This window comes from Sporothrix schenckii, assembly GCF_000961545.1.
Source record: "Sporothrix schenckii 1099-18 chromosome Unknown Cont49, whole genome shotgun sequence".
NCBI classification, from domain to species: Eukaryota; Fungi; Ascomycota; class Sordariomycetes; order Ophiostomatales; family Ophiostomataceae; genus Sporothrix; species Sporothrix schenckii.
This window is the reverse complement of record NW_015971150.1, coordinates 292,863-310,488: the sequence shown is the minus strand read 5'-3', so window position 1 is coordinate 310,488 and position 17,626 is coordinate 292,863. Positions and strand designations below refer to the sequence as shown.

General features: G+C 54.3%; 8 protein-coding genes across 8 annotated transcripts; 3 read left to right on the top strand and 5 right to left on the bottom strand.

Annotated features, from left to right (window-relative positions):
• Window positions 1–1,110: 1,110 nt before the first annotated feature.
• SPSK_00524 (uncharacterized protein) lies at window positions 1,111–2,538 on the top strand (the record flags this gene model as incomplete). The annotated part of the gene is made up of 1 exon (XM_016727491.1): window positions 1,111–2,538. The coding sequence occupies one exon, from the start codon at window positions 1,111–1,113 to the stop codon at window positions 2,536–2,538; it is 1,428 nt and encodes a 475-aa protein (XP_016582652.1).
• Window positions 2,539–3,368: 830 nt separating this feature from the next.
• SPSK_00618 (uncharacterized protein) lies at window positions 3,369–3,840 on the top strand (the record flags this gene model as incomplete). The annotated part of the gene is made up of 2 exons (XM_016727582.1): window positions 3,369–3,512; window positions 3,598–3,840. The coding sequence occupies 2 exons, from the start codon at window positions 3,369–3,371 to the stop codon at window positions 3,838–3,840; spliced, it is 387 nt and encodes a 128-aa protein (XP_016582651.1).
• Window positions 3,841–4,489: 649 nt separating this feature from the next.
• On the bottom strand, window positions 4,490–5,098 carry SPSK_00601 (uncharacterized protein; the record flags this gene model as incomplete). The annotated part of the gene is made up of 1 exon (XM_016727566.1): window positions 4,490–5,098. The coding sequence occupies one exon, from the start codon at window positions 5,096–5,098 to the stop codon at window positions 4,490–4,492; it is 609 nt and encodes a 202-aa protein (XP_016582650.1).
• Window positions 5,099–5,590: 492 nt separating this feature from the next.
• On the bottom strand, window positions 5,591–7,432 carry SPSK_00482 (uncharacterized protein; the record flags this gene model as incomplete). Its single annotated transcript, XM_016727450.1, has 1 exon — window positions 5,591–7,432. The coding sequence occupies one exon, from the start codon at window positions 7,430–7,432 to the stop codon at window positions 5,591–5,593; it is 1,842 nt and encodes a 613-aa protein (XP_016582649.1).
• Window positions 7,433–8,131: 699 nt separating this feature from the next.
• Window positions 8,132–8,581, bottom strand: SPSK_00620 (uncharacterized protein; the record flags this gene model as incomplete). Its single annotated transcript, XM_016727584.1, has 1 exon — window positions 8,132–8,581. One exon carries the CDS (start codon window positions 8,579–8,581, stop codon window positions 8,132–8,134), a length of 450 nt encoding a protein of 149 aa, XP_016582648.1.
• A 196-nt stretch (window positions 8,582–8,777) lies between these two features.
• On the bottom strand, window positions 8,778–11,417 carry SPSK_00425 (phenol 2-monooxygenase; the record flags this gene model as incomplete). The annotated part of the gene is made up of 7 exons (XM_016727394.1): window positions 8,778–9,578; window positions 9,649–9,929; window positions 9,986–10,059; window positions 10,171–10,387; window positions 10,437–11,036; window positions 11,099–11,178; window positions 11,263–11,417. The coding sequence occupies 7 exons, from the start codon at window positions 11,415–11,417 to the stop codon at window positions 8,778–8,780; spliced, it is 2,208 nt and encodes a 735-aa protein (XP_016582647.1).
• A 587-nt stretch (window positions 11,418–12,004) lies between these two features.
• Window positions 12,005–14,652, bottom strand: SPSK_00424 (RNA processing protein; the record flags this gene model as incomplete). Its single annotated transcript, XM_016727393.1, has 5 exons — window positions 12,005–13,630; window positions 13,698–13,982; window positions 14,040–14,169; window positions 14,228–14,501; window positions 14,601–14,652. 5 exons carry the CDS (start codon window positions 14,650–14,652, stop codon window positions 12,005–12,007), a joined length of 2,367 nt encoding a protein of 788 aa, XP_016582646.1.
• Window positions 14,653–15,358: 706 nt separating this feature from the next.
• SPSK_00456 (uncharacterized protein) lies at window positions 15,359–17,471 on the top strand (the record flags this gene model as incomplete). The annotated part of the gene is made up of 3 exons (XM_016727425.1): window positions 15,359–16,125; window positions 16,200–16,516; window positions 16,582–17,471. The coding sequence occupies 3 exons, from the start codon at window positions 15,359–15,361 to the stop codon at window positions 17,469–17,471; spliced, it is 1,974 nt and encodes a 657-aa protein (XP_016582645.1).
• Window positions 17,472–17,626: the final 155 nt, after the last annotated feature.

Below are 17,626 nucleotides of genomic sequence, written 5' to 3'. Positions count from 1 at the left end.
GCAGAATGTGGAGGGCCGGGGTAACTTTAAAGGGTGGGATGCAAATAAAATGGGGCTTTGGGAGAGGTAAAGAAGATGTCAAAGCAGACCGGTTATGACGAAAGTGAGGTGATGTGAACAAGTTAAACTACCGAGGAGAGGTGGTGACTGAAGTTGACGACAGAGGCCTCTAAACAAGTGATCCCTATTATACAGTCGTTTCGCAATAGTGAAATAGTAGTTTCGAAGGCTCGCTCCGAGATAGTTTAGACCATCTGTTGGTGTTCAATGCGTTGGTTCCCGAGATAATACACAAGAGACAGACTTGGCTGCAGCAAATGGAGAGGAGAGGAGAGAGGACAAGACGAATTGGCCAAACTGCCTCCGCCAGTCAGACCCTGGACGGAATGTGGCCCCACACTCGTTTCTACCAAAAAGGGCGCTGTGACGTAGTTAGTTTGTGTTGGGCGGAGGATCGGATGGTTGGTGCACTCAAGACAGGCTTCTGAGACAAGTCGAACGAGGTAAAAGGTGGCAATTCGGAATTGTGAAGCGAAAGAGGACGACATATAATTGCGGTGATTATTTACCTTTTCACTGGTCACAACGTAGAGCCGACGATCCAGTTCTCAATTCGTCTGCCTGGATATGCGGTTGTCGAGGTTTGAATGGCTCACATATGCATATATCCGAACTCAGCAGCTCAGGTGAGACTTCAAGGCCAAGCCGGACGCCGCCTGCAAATGGAGCCCTGTTATTCGTTGGTAGCTCACAGTTAGCCCGGCGGTGCGCCGAAATCTCGTAAACAAAATCACGAACTGTTTGAGACATTCAACTGACGTGACAGCTGTGGTTGTCTTCGTGCCATTGCCTGCCTTTACGTCGTTTTCCCTCTCAATCTCTTCTGGACCATTACATGGCGGCCATTATACAGACGCCGTTATGCTCTCACCAGCAACCGTGTCGTCGTCCGGCAGCCGGTTCGGCCAGGCCGTGAGTGCGTCCGTGGGACGAGCCTGGCCGTTGACAGTGTCAGCAGCCAGGTACCAGCAATCTCGTGCCTTGAGCACAACAAGACGGACATGCGTCTTACATAGCGGGCATCATCCACGGCTGCGGTCGTCTGCGACAATGCGCGGAATCAGCCGCACGTCCAACGCCATGGCGCCTCTGGGCCGCCGCTGTACCTTTCACCGCACGGTCCCAGTGGGTATGCCCCGTCGCCGTGACTTTTTCACGTCGAATCTTCGGCTTCACTCCGACGAGGGCGACAGCGAGGGCGGGGGCAGGAAATCGGCGGCAGTTGGCAACGACAGGAGAGAAAGCAAAGAAGACAAGACCGCACGAAGCGCACAAAGTGTCAAAGCGACGACGCCTTCGGCGGTAGCCTTGCAAGCAGCTAAGAGAAAGCCGCGGTCGGCCGGCGCCAAGAACTCGCTGCGCCGCGTCGCCGTGATTGCTCAACAGCAGCCCAGCGGCGCGTCGGCGGCTCCCAAGGGCATCCGCTCTGACGAGACACGGGCGGTCGTGGACAGAGATACAAAGGCGGACGAGGCTGTCGCTTCTCGTGTGTCGAAACCACCGGAAGAACCGGAGGATGGCAGCAACACCATCAGTGCGGTCTGTCTGGCGGAGTCGTTTGATATGGGAAAGGTCATGTCCATTCTCGAACACCAGGGCTACCAGATTGACCCGGACGGCAGTGGCTTTGAGTCGCACGAGGTGGTGCACGCACGCCAGTGGTGGCCGACCGCGGAAGACGGCCACGAAGAGGAGTGGCGGCAGGTCGACTTGTTCGTGTTTGAGTCCGGTACTCTTGTTGGCTGGGGCCTGGCGGCCGACGCGGTGGACGCTCTGGCCACGGCGCATCTGGTGGCGGCTGCAGCCGACCCCTTTGTGGCACTGCGCGAGACGGAGACGCTCGATTTCCGGCGCGATGCTGCGCGTGACAATAGCGCCATGCGCGGCGACGTTGTCGTGCTGGGCACCCGTCATGAAGCGACCGAGGGTGACCGGCTGGCGACGACGCGTGCGCAGATTGCCTTTTCGTCGGGGCTGGCACGTAGCACGAAGCTGGCGGTGCTGGAGCGGTCGTTTACCGAGTACTTTGAGTCGACGCGGCGCATCCCGGAGATCCTGGCCGGCCGCAAGAGCGGCGGACGCGATGGCGGCGGTCTGGGCCATATCTCGCAAAAGTTCATCTTGCAAAAGACGGGCGAGCTGCTGAGCCTGCGTGCCCAGCTTAACCACTACCGCGAGCTGACGGACGCGCTGCCAGACATCTTCTGGGATGCACGCGCCGAGCTGGGTCTGGAGGGCTACTACGAGCAAGTGGGCCGGGCACTGGATGTCGGTGTGCGCATCAAGACGCTGAACCAGAAGATGGACTATGCGCAGGAGATTGCCACGGTGCTGCGGGAGATCTCGAGCGAGCGCCACGGCACACGCCTGGAGTGGATCATCATTGTGCTGATCGCTGTCGAGGTCGTCTTCGAGCTGCGGCGCGTGTATCTCGACCTGAAGGAGGGAGGTGAGGAGAAAAAGGAGGCAATGAAATGATAGGAGGCCGTTGTGAAGGAGTAGGAGAAGTGGCCCAGAAAGGTCAAGAGGGGACCAATAGGGGTAATGAGGACTGGTGTGCGGTAAAGGGAAAGAGCGAGAGGACGAAGGGGGAGGGAGAGGAGGTTGACGGAGGAAAGAACCAACGAGACAAAATTTGATACCCAACTCTTACGTATTGTATATTACACCTATGACCTGGATAGATTCCGTATCATGTAGGTGCCCATATCATCTCTATTTGAATACTATATGACACTCTCAAATGATGTCGACACTACCTATTGGCGACGTTTGAATGCGGTCTCGTGACAGTGTTGACTAAACTCACAGTTTTGGTGGCATATTATAGCTAATATCATATAGTGGATATAGCGATGGATTGGATGGACATTCAAGGATGTCTTTCACGAATGTCTTCATTACCTCCTGTGCTTCTGACGCCATTTTCATCATGGAGGCGAGAGTCAAATAAAAGTTAAGCCCGCGTGATGAAGGGCATCGTGCACAGCGAAGTTCTCTGTGAAACGGCTCTTCCTTGACGTCCCTCGACTGTTCTACAAACCAGAAACTTAGCTGGGGCAATCAACAGCAATGATGAGAACGATGAGAAATTATGGTGTCTTTCGTCCACTACGGCACAGCTGCGTGGGCGCATATGGTAGGGGATGGTGGACGAACAGGCTGAAGTGAGCGGCATTGGCCGTCATCCAAGACCCTTGGACCTGTAGGATATATTGCGTTGAATTTTTGTTTCTCTTTCTCTCCCGCATTTTCCAGTTCCTGGCGACGCCTGCATCTTGTCCGGCTTCGAACAACCGACATCAGCCATGGCCCCGTCACATCCAGCCAGCATTGGTGAGTGGCTGCACACAACGACTCGTTTGGGGCTCATCGCAGCCGCCATTTCCCTACTGGCGATGACGGTCTATACGGCCATCCTAGCACACGAAGCCGACTATGGCATTCTCATGGTAGGGGTGAGGCTTTTTGGATACACTTCTGCTGGGCGCATAGTGTTTTCGTGTTCATACAGGACTGTGACTAATGCCACAACAGACGCTCCTCTCCATCGTTGGCAATGCGGGGGCCATCCTCCTTTACTTGGCCAAGTCATCCATGCTGGCGCCCAGCATCATTGTGTCCGACATGTTTGCTGGTGCATTCTGCAGCGTCGGCACGTTGATTCCCTTGCTCAGGAGCTTCCACGGCGGTAGAGACTCGCGGCGTCCGCCCAAAAGTTCAACAAAATCAGACGCCTTTGCGACCATGACAATGTATCTGGCACTGACAGTTGTGTAAGAGGAGCACTCTTCTCGCCGAGACGGTCTTTAAGGACAGCATGCTGACATCAATGCAACGAAAGTGGGCTTCATGTGGCGTCAATTATCGTGACGGCCGTCCTGGGCTGCACGGTCGTCCGGCGTTGGAACAGAGAGCGTGAAGGCGCGGAAACGACGCTCTCATAATGCGCATAAATCATGACAGTAGTTATATACAATTGTTGCCGCTCAGTCCGTCCCTTCGTAGCTTGGAGTGCTCTTGACTGACGCGCTGTACCTGGGAACAGCACTTTGTAGTTCCACGCATGTGGACTTCTGTCCCTTGCTTCGTCCACAGGACATCCTGGTTTACCCGGTAAAATAATCCTCGAGTCTGAAAGCGCGTTGGTCACGACGGTTCATTTAACCGGCCTCGGCGAGGAACGCGGTAGTTTCGAAACCGGCAGCAAATGTGTCACAACAAACGTGGGCATGAATATTACACATGGCTGATGGGGTATACATATATCTGTATATAATATTTGTTTATAGTTGTGTTTCGTGTTTATAGTTCATAGTACTATTTTGACAAACAACGACAGAATATATACAAAAGCGAACAGAGGATAGGAAACTGGTCTCTACTGGTTCAACAACGTGCCAGAGGCAAGCTGTTCTCAGTCATCCACTCACCCCGACCGCGCCACGCTGAGTAGAAACGCCCCCGTAAAGCACAGCCAGCCGGGCACGTCGGCCAAGAATGTGCGGGTCAAATGCAGCTGCAGCCATGTCTGAAGAAGATGCAAGTTGTCGTGCTTCTTTTCGGGGGTCTCCGTGTCCTTTCCTGCCTTGCCGCCCAGTGCCCCAATTGTCTGCATCAGATCCAGTGCCCGCGGGCCAAACAGCATGTGTCCGACACTGCAGACGAGGCCGGCAATGTAGAGGCGGCGGGCGGCCGGGGCGATGCCGAGGCCGCCGTCGCCATCCAGTCCGAGAAGCGCCGCGAGGCGACTTGCCGGGTGGCCGAGGGCCAGATTCGCACCAGCGACGACCCAAGTCAACGGGTAGAGCGTAAGAATGGCGCTTAAGCCGGCCGGGAACTGACGGTGGATGAAGTGGCCGAGCACGGTGTTGACCTGGGAGCGGCTTTCCGGGGGAGCAGCCCCGTTCTTTTGTTCGAGGTCAGCTGGCAGGTCAAGGAACGAACGCAGGAAGAGGTACTGGCTGTAGTCGAACTGCACGGCAGCAGCTGACAGCACCATTGGCGTGCTGCGAAGGAGGAGGAGGCCGAATGCCATTGTGACGAAGCGGGATAGCGGGACGTGGATTCTGTCTCTGTGTTGCGTGAGGAGAAAACTGCGAAAATCAATGGTGAATCAGTGCTCGTAGGATGTCTGCATCTTTATGCACGGCCTGGACGATCGATTCGGTGGGCGGATATGATTCCATCGGTATGTCAGATTCGGTGGATCGGGCGGTGGATCGGGCGGGTGTATATTCAGAGGGGCCCCGTACTAGTGTTAGTTGTTTATATGACGTAATCTCGCGACAACTTCATCTAGAGAAGGAAGAGAGCATGTCCACGTCGATGCTGCGAGCATCGAAAGTCAGGTGGATTCTGTATCTATGGAATCTATCTTATGAGAATGTGGCAAAGCGTAAAATGTCAGTACTCCGTAAAAAAAGAAAGAAAGACAGGAAATCATCGCAATATCTGTTAAACCCAGCCCAACCCATTCGTCGACTACCCACGAGAATACCTGTCTGCCAAAACCTGCCCGTCCGCAAGTCTAGTTTGCCGCTACGTCCTTGAGAACAGAGATCACAGACGAGGCGCTTTTGAGCTCCTCATCACCCACCTCCCGGTTGACAAGTCTCTTTGCAAGCTTGCCGAGGTTTTCCCACACGCAATCCAGGACGATATCCGGCTTGTCTTTCACAGCTGTGTGCTTCAGTTCCGCGTTGTGGGCGTTGCCGATATATTTCGCGTCCATCATTTCCACCGTAAGTTGGGAAAGCTGCCAGTCGACAAACATGTCTGTTTCGTACGAAAGCGACGAGATGGGGACCTTGTTCATGCGCAGCTGAAGGATGTCATACAGCGGCGGCCAGTCTATCTTCTCGGCCAGGATCTCGGCTGCCTTCTTGAGAGGCCGCAGGCTTTTGAATTGGTCGTAGTGGAATGGGTAGACGTGCTCAGCCGACATGTAAATCTTCTTGCCATCAAAGTGTTCCTCGGCGAACTTCTTGTCCTTGTCCGTCTCTGGCGAGAACACGCAGTCGAAGGCGCGTTCCTGAAGCCACCAGTATTCATTTTTAAGCCGTTGTTCCCCAGCCGCCTGGGCAGCCCAGGCTGACGGCGTGTTCGGGGACTCGGTGTAAATGGGCTCCTGCAGGATTGCGTACAGAGGCCGCTCTTCAAAGCGCAGCCAGGACTCGACCTGGAGAAGCGTGTCATTCCTGATCGGTCGGCGGGCATCAATGTCCTCCATGAACTTGTTAAGAGCGTTGTTCACCTTGTCATTGCCATCCGTTGTGCCGAGTGTGCGGCCCAGGCACAGGAACCGCTCTGGCGTCAGGTCGCCGCCGCCTGGCATCGCGATCCGAAGTTTGGTTCCATCCTTGTCTTTCCCGTTGCCGTCATGGATGACCTTGAGAATAACTCTCACGTTCTTTACGTGGTCGGGATACGTCTCATAAAAGACGTCGCAAGCTTTGACGACCGAGTCGTACGTGTGCTCATATACCTTCTTGGGGCTCTGGCCCACCGGGGGGATGCCGCCCGTCAGCAGGACCATATGAAGGGCCTCGGGATAGAACGACAGGTACGTAAACGACACCCAGCCACCGTACGACTGGCCGACAAGAGTCCACTTTCTGGCAGACTTGATGCCGGACTCCGTGAACAGACTCTTGCGCACGGCTTCGAGGTCCCGTACGATATTGTCCTGGCGGTACCACGACAACTGCTCAGCTTGCTCGTCCGAAGTCAAGTTTTCGAGCGACGGCTCTTTGCCCACGACGTAAGCATTGCCGCTCGGAAGAAGGCTGTCGTTGAGATGGTCGGCCCGCTGAGGGGTGCTGCTGCCGGTGCCACGGTAGTCCATAAAAAGAACCTGGAAGCCCTTGTCGAGGTAGAACTTGGTCATCTTGGGGTTGTTCGTGTGTGGGTTGTCGGAGCCGGGGCCCCCGACAAGGTAGACGGCGATGGGCTTCTGCGAGTCCAAGTGGACTTTACGCTCAGCTGGCTGCTTGATCCTGATGGCAGCGTCCGCATCATATGTGCCGAGTACCACACGAACCGTGACGGTAATTTGGTCGCCGTTCCCGTGATGCTTGAGAGGCACCTTGTACTCGAGCTGGTTGTAAAAAAAAATTTTGTCGTGGTCCAGGATGCTGGATATCAGCCTGGCAGGATGCACGAGTCGCTTGGCCTCTTGAAGCGCCTTATCGGTCGGAGATTTGTATTCCGTGTCAGCCATTTTTCTGAGATGGCGACGGTACTTCTTTACGTGTAGTTTGGATCTCGTGTAGAGTGAGGCGCGGACGAGTGTATCGATCTTTGGTCGTGGGTCATCGACCGGCTGTCTCTTGAGGACACCCATCAGGACGAGGCGAGCCAGGAACTGCATCGTAACATGCGCAGCTTTATACACTTTCTTGGAAGCATATTGAGGATGAGAAAACAGGTGAATCCTCGATCAAGTGAGGTGTTTTCGAAATAGTGACTGCCCTTTCGTCGAGGCAAATTGAGCAGGTTGCTGCCGCTGGCGTTGGAGTGTGAAAGGAGAAGAGTGACGCCACAAAGAGTTGACTTGAGCAGGATGAAAATAAATGTGGACAGAAATAGATGGAGCGGTAGCCATAATAAAGGTGTTCTATTTTGTCTACAAAGGATGAAAGTGCTGCCAGCAAGACGAGGGAGAATGTGTGTCCCCTTATGTCTTTTGTAGATGTCCTACATGATCACGGAATGCACGTTCTTTGCTACTTTAAACAGGGCAGCGAGAGAAAGCAAGGACGTCGGTCTCGGTGGGGGTCTAGAAAGGTTACACAAGACGCCTCGAACAACCGTGACAAAGACGGATGTTAATAAATAGATACTAGGTAGACAAGGGGCAAAATAAATATTACTTTTGCACGAAGGCATCAAAGGATCGCAAGTGACACCGGTGCTCACGATGAAAGCGAAGGCCGCGAAGGCCATCAAGAATCGCCCAGGTCTCGTGCCTCGTACGACGTAATTTATCGTCTGTGCCGGATTTATATTTCTTGTATTTATGTGGCTTTGCCCTCGTGCTGTTGCTCGTTGGATTGACCAGGACTCTTTCTTAGTCCGTTGCAACAGCTTCACCGTCGACCGTTTCCCCTGGATGTCCAAGCTCTTCCTTTGATGCAACCACATGAACTTGGCGGATGACCTTCCGGCAAATAAGGCACCGCATAGGTCCATTTCCAGACGCGCAAAGCCCTGCAGAAGGTTTGTTCTTTTGCCCGGTGGCGGACGCGCGGCTGAGGACCGTCTCAATGGGGAAAACGGTTACAAAAAAGCCAATAGAGGGAGAGGAACTGAGCGACCTCAAAGCCGGCCTAACGATGTCCCAAGCTCCTGACCACCCCGGAATGGGCCCGTTAGACGGTTCAAGGCGGCAGAGGGAGTCGTTGGCAGCGACGTTGGCTGGCAGTTTGCCATTGGGGGTCAAACCAATTAGTCGACTGTTTGTTGGCGAGGCGAAATGTTGGGTGACAAGCATGCATTTTGTGTCACGGGAAAAATGCATGTCAGTGCTGCCATGCCAAGGGCCAAACAAGCATGAACGAGACGTTGATAAGCGGACTGGACCTTGATTATTTGTGTAACAAAGCAACCAGAAACATGCTGCAGAAAAGGAAGCAAAATTTTCACAAGGCACGTCCAAGACAGAAACCCAACAGCAAAACCAGCTCAAAATCAACCAAGTATCTTACCCGTTGCATTCACTTGGCCTGTTCCCGCCCTGTTCGCGGTTGCAGAATTCCTAGGAGCCACCGCGCCACTTCTGGCCAACCGGACTCGGCGTCTAGACTCGTCACCAGCCCAACGTATCCGTCTGGCCGCACACCGACAATCGCCCCGCGCGTGCGGTCGATGCCATAGTTTTCGTATGCGTGTCCATCGCCGTCGTGGTGGCTGGGCCGGTCCACAAACACCTTGTCGTAGTCGTGCCCGAGCTTGGGGTCGAATGGGCGATACGCTTTGTGGAAATCAAAGAAGTCGATTGCATCTCCGGCAGACCCAGAAAGGCCGGGATTCCCAGGATCAGGAGCAGCCGCATACACGAGCAGAACGTCGACAATGCTCGGGGGTTGCTCTGGTGCAAGTCCATAGCCTGGACGGCCACCGCCGTGGAGATTGGTCGTGCCCGGCATAATCGCCATCGTAGGCAGCTGGGGCAGCAGCGTATCAGACAGCCAGGCACCGAGTTTGTTGACCTTTTCCATCTGCTGAGACGACGCTGACAATTCTCCACCAAACACCACTAGGCGGAGTCGGCCGTCGGACGGCATCTTGTGATGCAGCTGCCAGGGGCGCGCATCTGCATGCCGCAGGACTTGGTGCGAGGGAAATCGCGTGCCCAGAGTGCACGCCGCCGACAGTGCACTGGTGCTGTGGGCTGTGCTTTGCAGCACATCGGCATGTATCTTGCTCTCGTCGCCCGTTACATCCTCTGGGGGGATGTCGGTGGCAGTAGTGACCAGCACGCTCGACTGATATTTGATGCCTACGGCAGTTGTAAACTGAAAAAAAAAAGTCAGTGGTTGACGCCTTTCCTGTGGAAATTTGTTTCTGATGGCTGTCGTCGCTTACCATATGGCTTTGGCGGAAGGCTGCGGCAAACTCGTCCATAGAGACGCCCGTCTCGTCCAGGATGTCTTTGGCCGGGCGGCCCGAGAACAGGCGCGAGAAGCGGTGGTCAAATGCTATGAGCTGCTTCGCAATGGCCTTCCGTTCAAGTTCGTAGGTCGACAAGACCGCTGGCTGGAGGATTCCCTTGCACACAAGACCCAGCTTCCAGCCTAAATTGTACGTGTCCTGCATTGACACGTTCATACCCTGGCCGGCCTTTGGTGAGTGTGTGTGAACGGCGTCTATCGTGTCAGCTTAGAAACCAAAACGCCATCAAATGAGAAGACGGCAAGATTACCTCCTGCGAGGAACACTCGGTTCAGCTTGCTAAAGTGGTTGCCAACGCGCTGCCCAACCTGGTAAGCAGTCCACCTGCACCACATGTTAGCTTTTGCCCCGTAGTTTTTATGTTATTTTTTTTATGCTATTCGCTGGCACTGCCGTGTGACCCTCCCTGCCGGCCATCCGCAGACTTGCACGTACCAGTCACAGTAGTGGTAGTCGATCTGGTACGGGCTCATGATTTTCTTAGCCGCCTTGATGATCATGTCAGGCTGAATTTGCGAGCGATCAACGCGTCCGCCGCCAACAGACACCTCCGTCAGCTGGATGTACAAACGCACGAGCCGGTTCTCGCGCGGGATGACCATGAGACTGCCGTTGGAGGCGCTGTGAATCATCGTGCGGTTGCGGATGTCGGCTATTGCTGTCAGTACTTGTACGTCATACGCTCGGGGGAGAATACGCACGAAAATCGGTAATCGGAACAATGTCCAACACGCCCCAGATGTAGTCCGTCATTTCGCCCACCATGTCAAACTCCGGTCCAAGCGTTTTCCGTGTCCAGCTGTGTGCTCCATCGCAGCCGACCACATACTTGCACGCTACAACTTCTTCCCGCTCATCGTCTACTGTGCTGCCGCCTTTCAGCAAGGAGTCGTCGTCTGGCAGGCCAAGGTTGCTCCGGAAGAGCCCATCCTGCACGTTGCTGAGCATCTGCGTCGGTGTGGCCTCGGACTCGCTCAAGTGTCGCAGCGTGACGGTGACTGGATAGGCTTCTGCGTCATCGGCTTGCTGTTCGTCAATCACAAGGGACGTTGGCATCACCTTGCGCTCCACAGCAATTCGGCGCCGTCTCGGCAGGCCCGATTCGACACCGCTGTCAGAGCCCACACGCACGTCATCGTTCGCCGGCCCGTAGGAGTCGCGGATGGCGTCCAGAAAGAATGTCTCGGCTCGGCCCTGGTGTAGTACAACCTCGTGGAACCGAGACAGGCCAGCCCTCCCGTTGACCACGCGGTTGTTGCGGCGAATACGACCTGTTTCGTCCGGATTCCAAAAACAGACCTCTGCTTACATGTTAGCATAATCGATCAATACGACTACAGAAGAATGCGATCCATAGGCGTACCAATCATATGGTTCGACTCCTTCCAAATCTTTTCTGCGATACCGAAGCTGTCTAGAATCTCCAGTGAGCGAACTTGGAATCTAAAATCGGCGCGGTTAGTATACCTGACTGTTCGGACTTCTGCCTCTCTTTATCAACGTGTCACACAGGAGTTGCTGCCTTACCCATCTGCCTGCCCGGAATAGACCTTGCCGGTGCGCTTGTCCACGATACGGGCATCCACTCCGAGGCGAGCCAACCACAACGCCAACATTAAGCCTGCTGGCCCGGCACCAATAATTAAGACATCCGTCTTGGAAGTTGTTTTCGTGTCCGTCATGGTCCGTCGCGTGGGGGCTAGGAAATGGATTGCTGTCGAGCGTTGCACAAGAAGATGTTCGTTCAGAGAGATGCGGCTAGGCGAAACAAGGAGGAACAAAAAAAGAAAAGAACAGAAAAGAAACACTTGGCAATGTGTTGTGGAACGTAGCAAGGGAAAACAATATCCAAGATGGCTCAAGAAAACAAAATTGCATGTAATGGGCAGCCACACACTTAAATTACACTGCTGCAAATGAAAAGGTCAAATTGGTGTACACAAAACGCTTTCCTTCGGAAGTATGTTCGAGGAGAGACACAGCATAATCCAAAATCGATGCCGGCGCCCCACCTTTCACTCTGTCGCTGCAGTGCCGTGCTCCTTCGCCGTGCGGAAAATTTGGGGAACGGGCGCTCGTGTGAGCATTCATTACAACTATTCACGTAGGATGAGCTGCGGAACCAGAAGGGGCGGGGTAGCTCGTTATGAGAGGAAAATGACAGAGCATGACCGATCAGGAGAGGCACAAAGTTGACGGCGCAGTATTGCCGACAAAAGGCTTGCCCTTGAAAAGCATGCCTCAGACAGTTTGGCTTTTCTTGCCAGGCTTATTCGGCGCCGCCGTTTGCAGTGCCTGCGTTTCGGCCAAGGTCACGCCTCACGCGCCATACACGGGAACCGATGTCTCGTTTTTGTCCACCTTGTAGGGCCTCGACCCAGGGTATCTCGGACGGTGGCCATAGTCCACGGGAAGTGGCCTCGCTCTCCATGGCCGCACCATCAGCTACAGCCTCCGAATCGTCTCCGTCTAAATCATCCTCAGCCACGTCGTCACTTCCGTCGCCTATGCCCGTAAATTCTTTGTTGGCATTTTGCAAGACAAGATCCTCCGTATAAGCCCATGTTGGCGAGTCGAACTTTCCCGAGACAAGGACAATGCCGACGCCATCCTGCTGCATAACCTCGTCGATTATCTCGCTAGCAGGCAGCGGCGTCAACAAATGAAGCTCTTTATTTTGAGCACTGATCCCTCTCACAAGAGCGATGCCCAGTTTGTAGGAATGGCATGGATCCAGCTTTCGGTCGTCCGGATTCAGAATGTAAGGGATGCCTTCCGGTGAGCGCACAAGTGGCGGAAGGCGACGCGTGACGGAGCCTGGAGCATAATGGTCCATCTCCCCTCTTTCGTCCGTGTCGACCTCCATCTCCAAGCCTTGGTCACTGGCCTCCGTGACTGTCCGGAACGCGGCCATATTCTCGATAGCCACAATGGAAACAACCGTACCATTGATTGCATCTGCAATGAGATCGGCCGGCGGCTGTGAGTCGTAACAGACGACTCCAAGGATACCACTCTCCGGTCCAGCATAAGGCACTATCCACGGACGTATCGCGCTTACAGGTCTGGCCAGCCACGAAGCGTATGAGTTGCTCTGGGTTTTTAGCGATCGCAGCGTTGCCGAGGTAGGATGAGAGGAGGAGTCGAGGTGGATGTAGGACATGGTTTGCATCGTCCTGAGATGCGCAGCAGTTCGAGCTTTCAGGTCGCCCGGCTGCGACGGCAACTCCACGAGAGGTACGCCCTGGTATGCAGATCTTAAGCCCGCGACCGTCTCTTCGGGGCCCTCTTGCGACATGTAGATGACATCTGATGGCCGCATCCTCTCGATCAATCCCGTAAGAATTTCCAACCCTGTGCCCTGGATCCATCCTGGCGTGTTCACGACAAGTGGGCAGCGATTCCGCAAGTCTCTGTGGTAGAAAGAATAGAGATCCAGCACACACTCAATGTAGTGCTCTGGGTCTGTTGCAGGCGACACAGACGCCAGCTCGTGAGCACGAAGTAGTCTGTTGCTATGGCTATCCCTGCCGGCGACATATGGATGGCAGAATGTAGGCGTGAAATTTGGCTCTTGGACGTGCACCAGGGACAACGAACCCGGCGTACCAAACTCGGGCTGGCCGGGGTCAATATCCAGCACAGCAACACTGGGTGTCGTCCACTTCTTAGGCTGCTTGCCTACAGTCGCGACATCTTTGGTGACGAATCTATTGGCGAGTAACCGTGAAAACGTAGATTTGCCGGATGACTTTGGTCCACAGACAAACAAAACCTGCTGCCCGATCTTAGGACTGCGTTTTTGGGACGTCGTTAACCCAGCGATCAGCTTGTACCACTCAGGAGGTGCCGTGATGTCGCGCGATTGCAATACATCATCGTCGGATGTGTAAAGCTATAGAAAGCGTTAGAATACGTGCAGGCAGCTCTACTCGAAAGAATTGCGTTTTTGGGGAGCTTACAATTTGGAACGTTGCGTCGGCCTCCTTCTTAGATGAGCCGACCGGCGGCTCGTTCCAGAGTCTCGAAAATAGGGGCGATAGCACTCCTAGCTGGCGGAGCGACGCAGAAGCCGGGTGTGATTGAAGCATGATAGTTGCGTCATCCGTGCACCGAAGAACTGGTAATGCGTGACATCGTGGTGCATGAACCCAGTGCGTCTTCTCGGATGCACGCAATGTTGCGCCAGCCAAGGTGACAGAACCACTCCGGATCGAAAGACCATAGCTTCCGAGAATAACAAGCCGCTGTGATGTTAGACGTGTATCTCGTCATATGACATAATGTTGGGGAAGTTCACGTACCTCCTCATCAACCAGCTTTAGGAGCACGGTCCCATTTGCCTTCTGTTGGAAGTTTTGCTTACTCGGCTGGAAAGAGGATCGTAAAACGGGTGCCGCAGATCGGCTCGACGCCAGAAGTACTGTGGTATTGCTATTTATATGGTCAGATGGGGGATGATGTATCAACCAACATAAGAGAGAGTTCTGACCTCGTAATCTGTTCCACAGGTGGGCCGACGGGTGTCTGTTCAGATGCTGCTATAGCTTCCACACCTGTAAAAGCGGCCCCGGCGAATTTCGTTTCTTTGTCAACCAGTCCTAAGGGAAAGCTCGCTGCTTCAGCTTCGGATGGCTGAGCATCTTGGACCTCATTCATCTGGGAAGGCTTGGCAACCGCCTCGACAGCCGATTTCTCAAGTGCTGCCTGCGCCTCACGTGCAGCCGCCTCTTTTTGCTCGAGCATCCGCTGCCTTGCGCTCTTGACTGGAAATAATCACGTTAGAAATAGTTCGACGTCATAGAAACGAACGTTGCATTCTCATTGCTGTTTGTTTTCATCCCGGTCCTCCACAGGGTACTCACGTGGTGCTGGCGGCGGGACAAGCTCGACTTTCCTCTTTTTTCTCGGCTCCATATTGTGCCTAGTAGAGCAAGCCGGCCTCGTGGCTCGTTGAAAGTGAGTCGGGGCGAGGGTGTTGTGAGGAGCAAGTGAAGACAAGCTGAGGTCAATCTGAAATGGAGTGAGAGAAGGAACCAACATGCACTGTGTTTGGCAGGGCAGGCACGACCAAATTGTGGGGCTGGTCTTAACCACCACGGTGAATAAGCTCAAAGGAACACTTCTCATGGCAGTAATTCACATATCTCTGTAAAAACTTCGCATCACTGGGACGCAATATTGTAGACAGAAATTGGGTCTCGTTATTCGTCATATATCCTGATGCGATCCCAGCCTTTCTCTTCTGTTTGCGACAACGGTATACATCGCACAGTGCTGTATCGCACCTTCCAACAAAAACATTTTGGCGGTGAAATGATTCTGCCGTTCTTTCCAAACAAGGCAGGACGGTGCCAGCCAATGGGGACGCGCGATTTGTTTAAGTGAAGTCTTTTTTTCAGACTGTTATGCTCAAAGGGAACCAGCTTTGGCTAAGTAAGAAACATTTTTCGGTCTGTCTTCTCAAGTCGAAGATAATCCACGATCGCATGTCTCAATCAACAACAGCCACCAATCAACAACACTTGCCCTCAAATTCGACTCACCGAAAAAACCCACCCCCTCCCACTCCTCCCCAACCTAGCGATCTCCAAAACAATTCAGCAAACAGCAAACCGACACAATGGTTGGTCCCAGGGCGCCTCTGGGCAAACTGGCCGACCATCTCAAGGGCATACTCAGTAGCCAGCCTACAGAGACCACGGCACCGAAGATGTCCTTGAGCGACCTGAAGAACGGAAGCAAGAGCGCAGCTTTCGATGACAGCGATGACGAGTCAAGCGACAGCGACAGCGGCTCGTCTGGCAGCGACTCGGACGATGACAACAAATCGTCCTTTTTGCGCAAGATCTCGCATACGAACGCAGCAGCGGCCTCTCCCGTGCCGACCAAGTCTCCGACCAAGCCCAATGGCACCTCCGTCCGCACACCTACGCTCGCATCAAAGCCGGCCGCGAAGACGAACGGCACAGCCATGAAGAAGACTGCTGTGAAAGACGAGAGCAGCGGCAGCGATGAAGACAGCGAAGAAAGCAGCAGCGACGACAGCGATGACGACAGCGAAAGCAGCAGCGACGGGAGCGAATCCGACTCGGAAAGCGATGAGGAGGACGAGGGCGAGGCGCCAAAGACGAAGGCTGGCAAGACAGCAAACACAAAGACAACTAGCAAGCCTGTAACAACTGCACCGTCTACATCAACATCCTCTTCGGCTGCGACCAGCTCGTCGAGTTCGCGGTCAGCCAGCGTTGAAAACTCCGAGTCCAAGGGTGGAGAAGAGGAGGACGAGTCGGAGAACGAGGCCCCTGTAGCCGATGGTGCCGTTTCGGACGAGGAGATGGCTGATCAGTCTTTTGCCATTGATACCCGGAAGAACAGCGACAACCAAGTGTATGTCCAAGTGTACTTGCCACCAAGTTGAATGAAAACCAAGCAGAGGAGACTGACATTATGTTCAACTACAGGGGAAGCAACCCTCGCCAATTTGTAACCCAAGGCTTCGAACTGCGGCGCGCCGATGAGTCGAACGACGCTTCCGATGTCGCTCGTGTGTTCCGCCAGGCGAAGCTCGAGGGAAAGCAGCTCTGGTACTTCACGGCCCCGTCCTCGGTGCCTATTACTGTTGTCGAGAAGATGGCGATTCCTGTTGAAAAGGCCCAGCAGGGCAAGGCGATTTTGAACCACAACGGCGAGGACTACGGTATGAGCTTCGACGATGCTCTTACTTCAAAGACGATCAAGCTGTTGATCCCCAACAAGGCTGGCGATAAGTACTCTATCCGTGCGTACCAACCTGGAACCTCGTCCTGCTCTATCCACAAAAGACCCCCAGACTAACCTCCGTAGTGGACCGGACCATCGACAAGACTATGCATCTGAAGCGTGTAACCCGGTTTTCGCAGGGAGATGAGGAGGTGGCTGCCAACGCCGCTATGGAACTGCAGGCGCCCGTGGCGTCCAAGAAGCAACCTCGGAAGCAGCCCGAGGGCCTGCGTGCGCGGTACTTGCCGATTGGTGTCAACGACACTGTGAACTCGTCTAAGAAGCGAAAGCACGAGGGCATGACGGCCGTGGCGGCCCCTGCGGCTGCTACAGTCGACAGCGGCGACGATAGCGATGGCGGCGCTGCGGTCAAGATCAGCAAGAACAGGGGCAAGGACGCCGAGGGAGCAGCCGAGCCCAGTCCGAAGAAGGCGCGGAAGGACAAGTCTGCAGAAAAGGAGACCGAAACGTTGTCCAAGAAGGACAAGAAGTCAGCGAGTGCTGTGCCGCTGCCGCCAATCCCTGGCCTCGCGGCGGTCCCTGTGCACAAGGTGACCCCGGTGGCACCGCCTGTTCTGCCGTCGTCGTCGCAGCCATCCTACTCGCATATCGACACTCCGTCCAAGATTACTGTCGACAACAAGATTGTGAGCAAGAAGAACAAGGACAAGAAACGTGCCGTGGCTGACGTTGACGCCGATGCCATGGACATTGACGACGATGAGGATGCCGCTCCTGCTGAAAGCAGTCCTGAGAAGAAGAAGAAGAAGGACAAGAAGGACAAGAGCGAGAAGAGCGAAAAGAAGGAAAGGAAGGGGAAAAAGGAACAGAAAGAAAAGGACAAAAAGGACAAAAAGGAGCGCAAGGCCAGCAAGGCTGGGGATGACAGCGTATCCACTCCAGCTGCCGGCCTGACCACCTCTGCTCCGCAGCCCAAGAAGGTGACGCCGGTGCCGCTTCCTCGGATAAACTAGCGGAGTAATCAGGTGTAGCGGCGACGGCGTACTTGATTTTAAGGTTCATGGTTCCTCATTTTATTTGCAATTTTTTGTGGCTTTTTTTTTTTCAATTTTCTGTCACTTGATTGTCTTTCATTTCTTGCACTTGTTTGATGAGGATAGGGACTGGA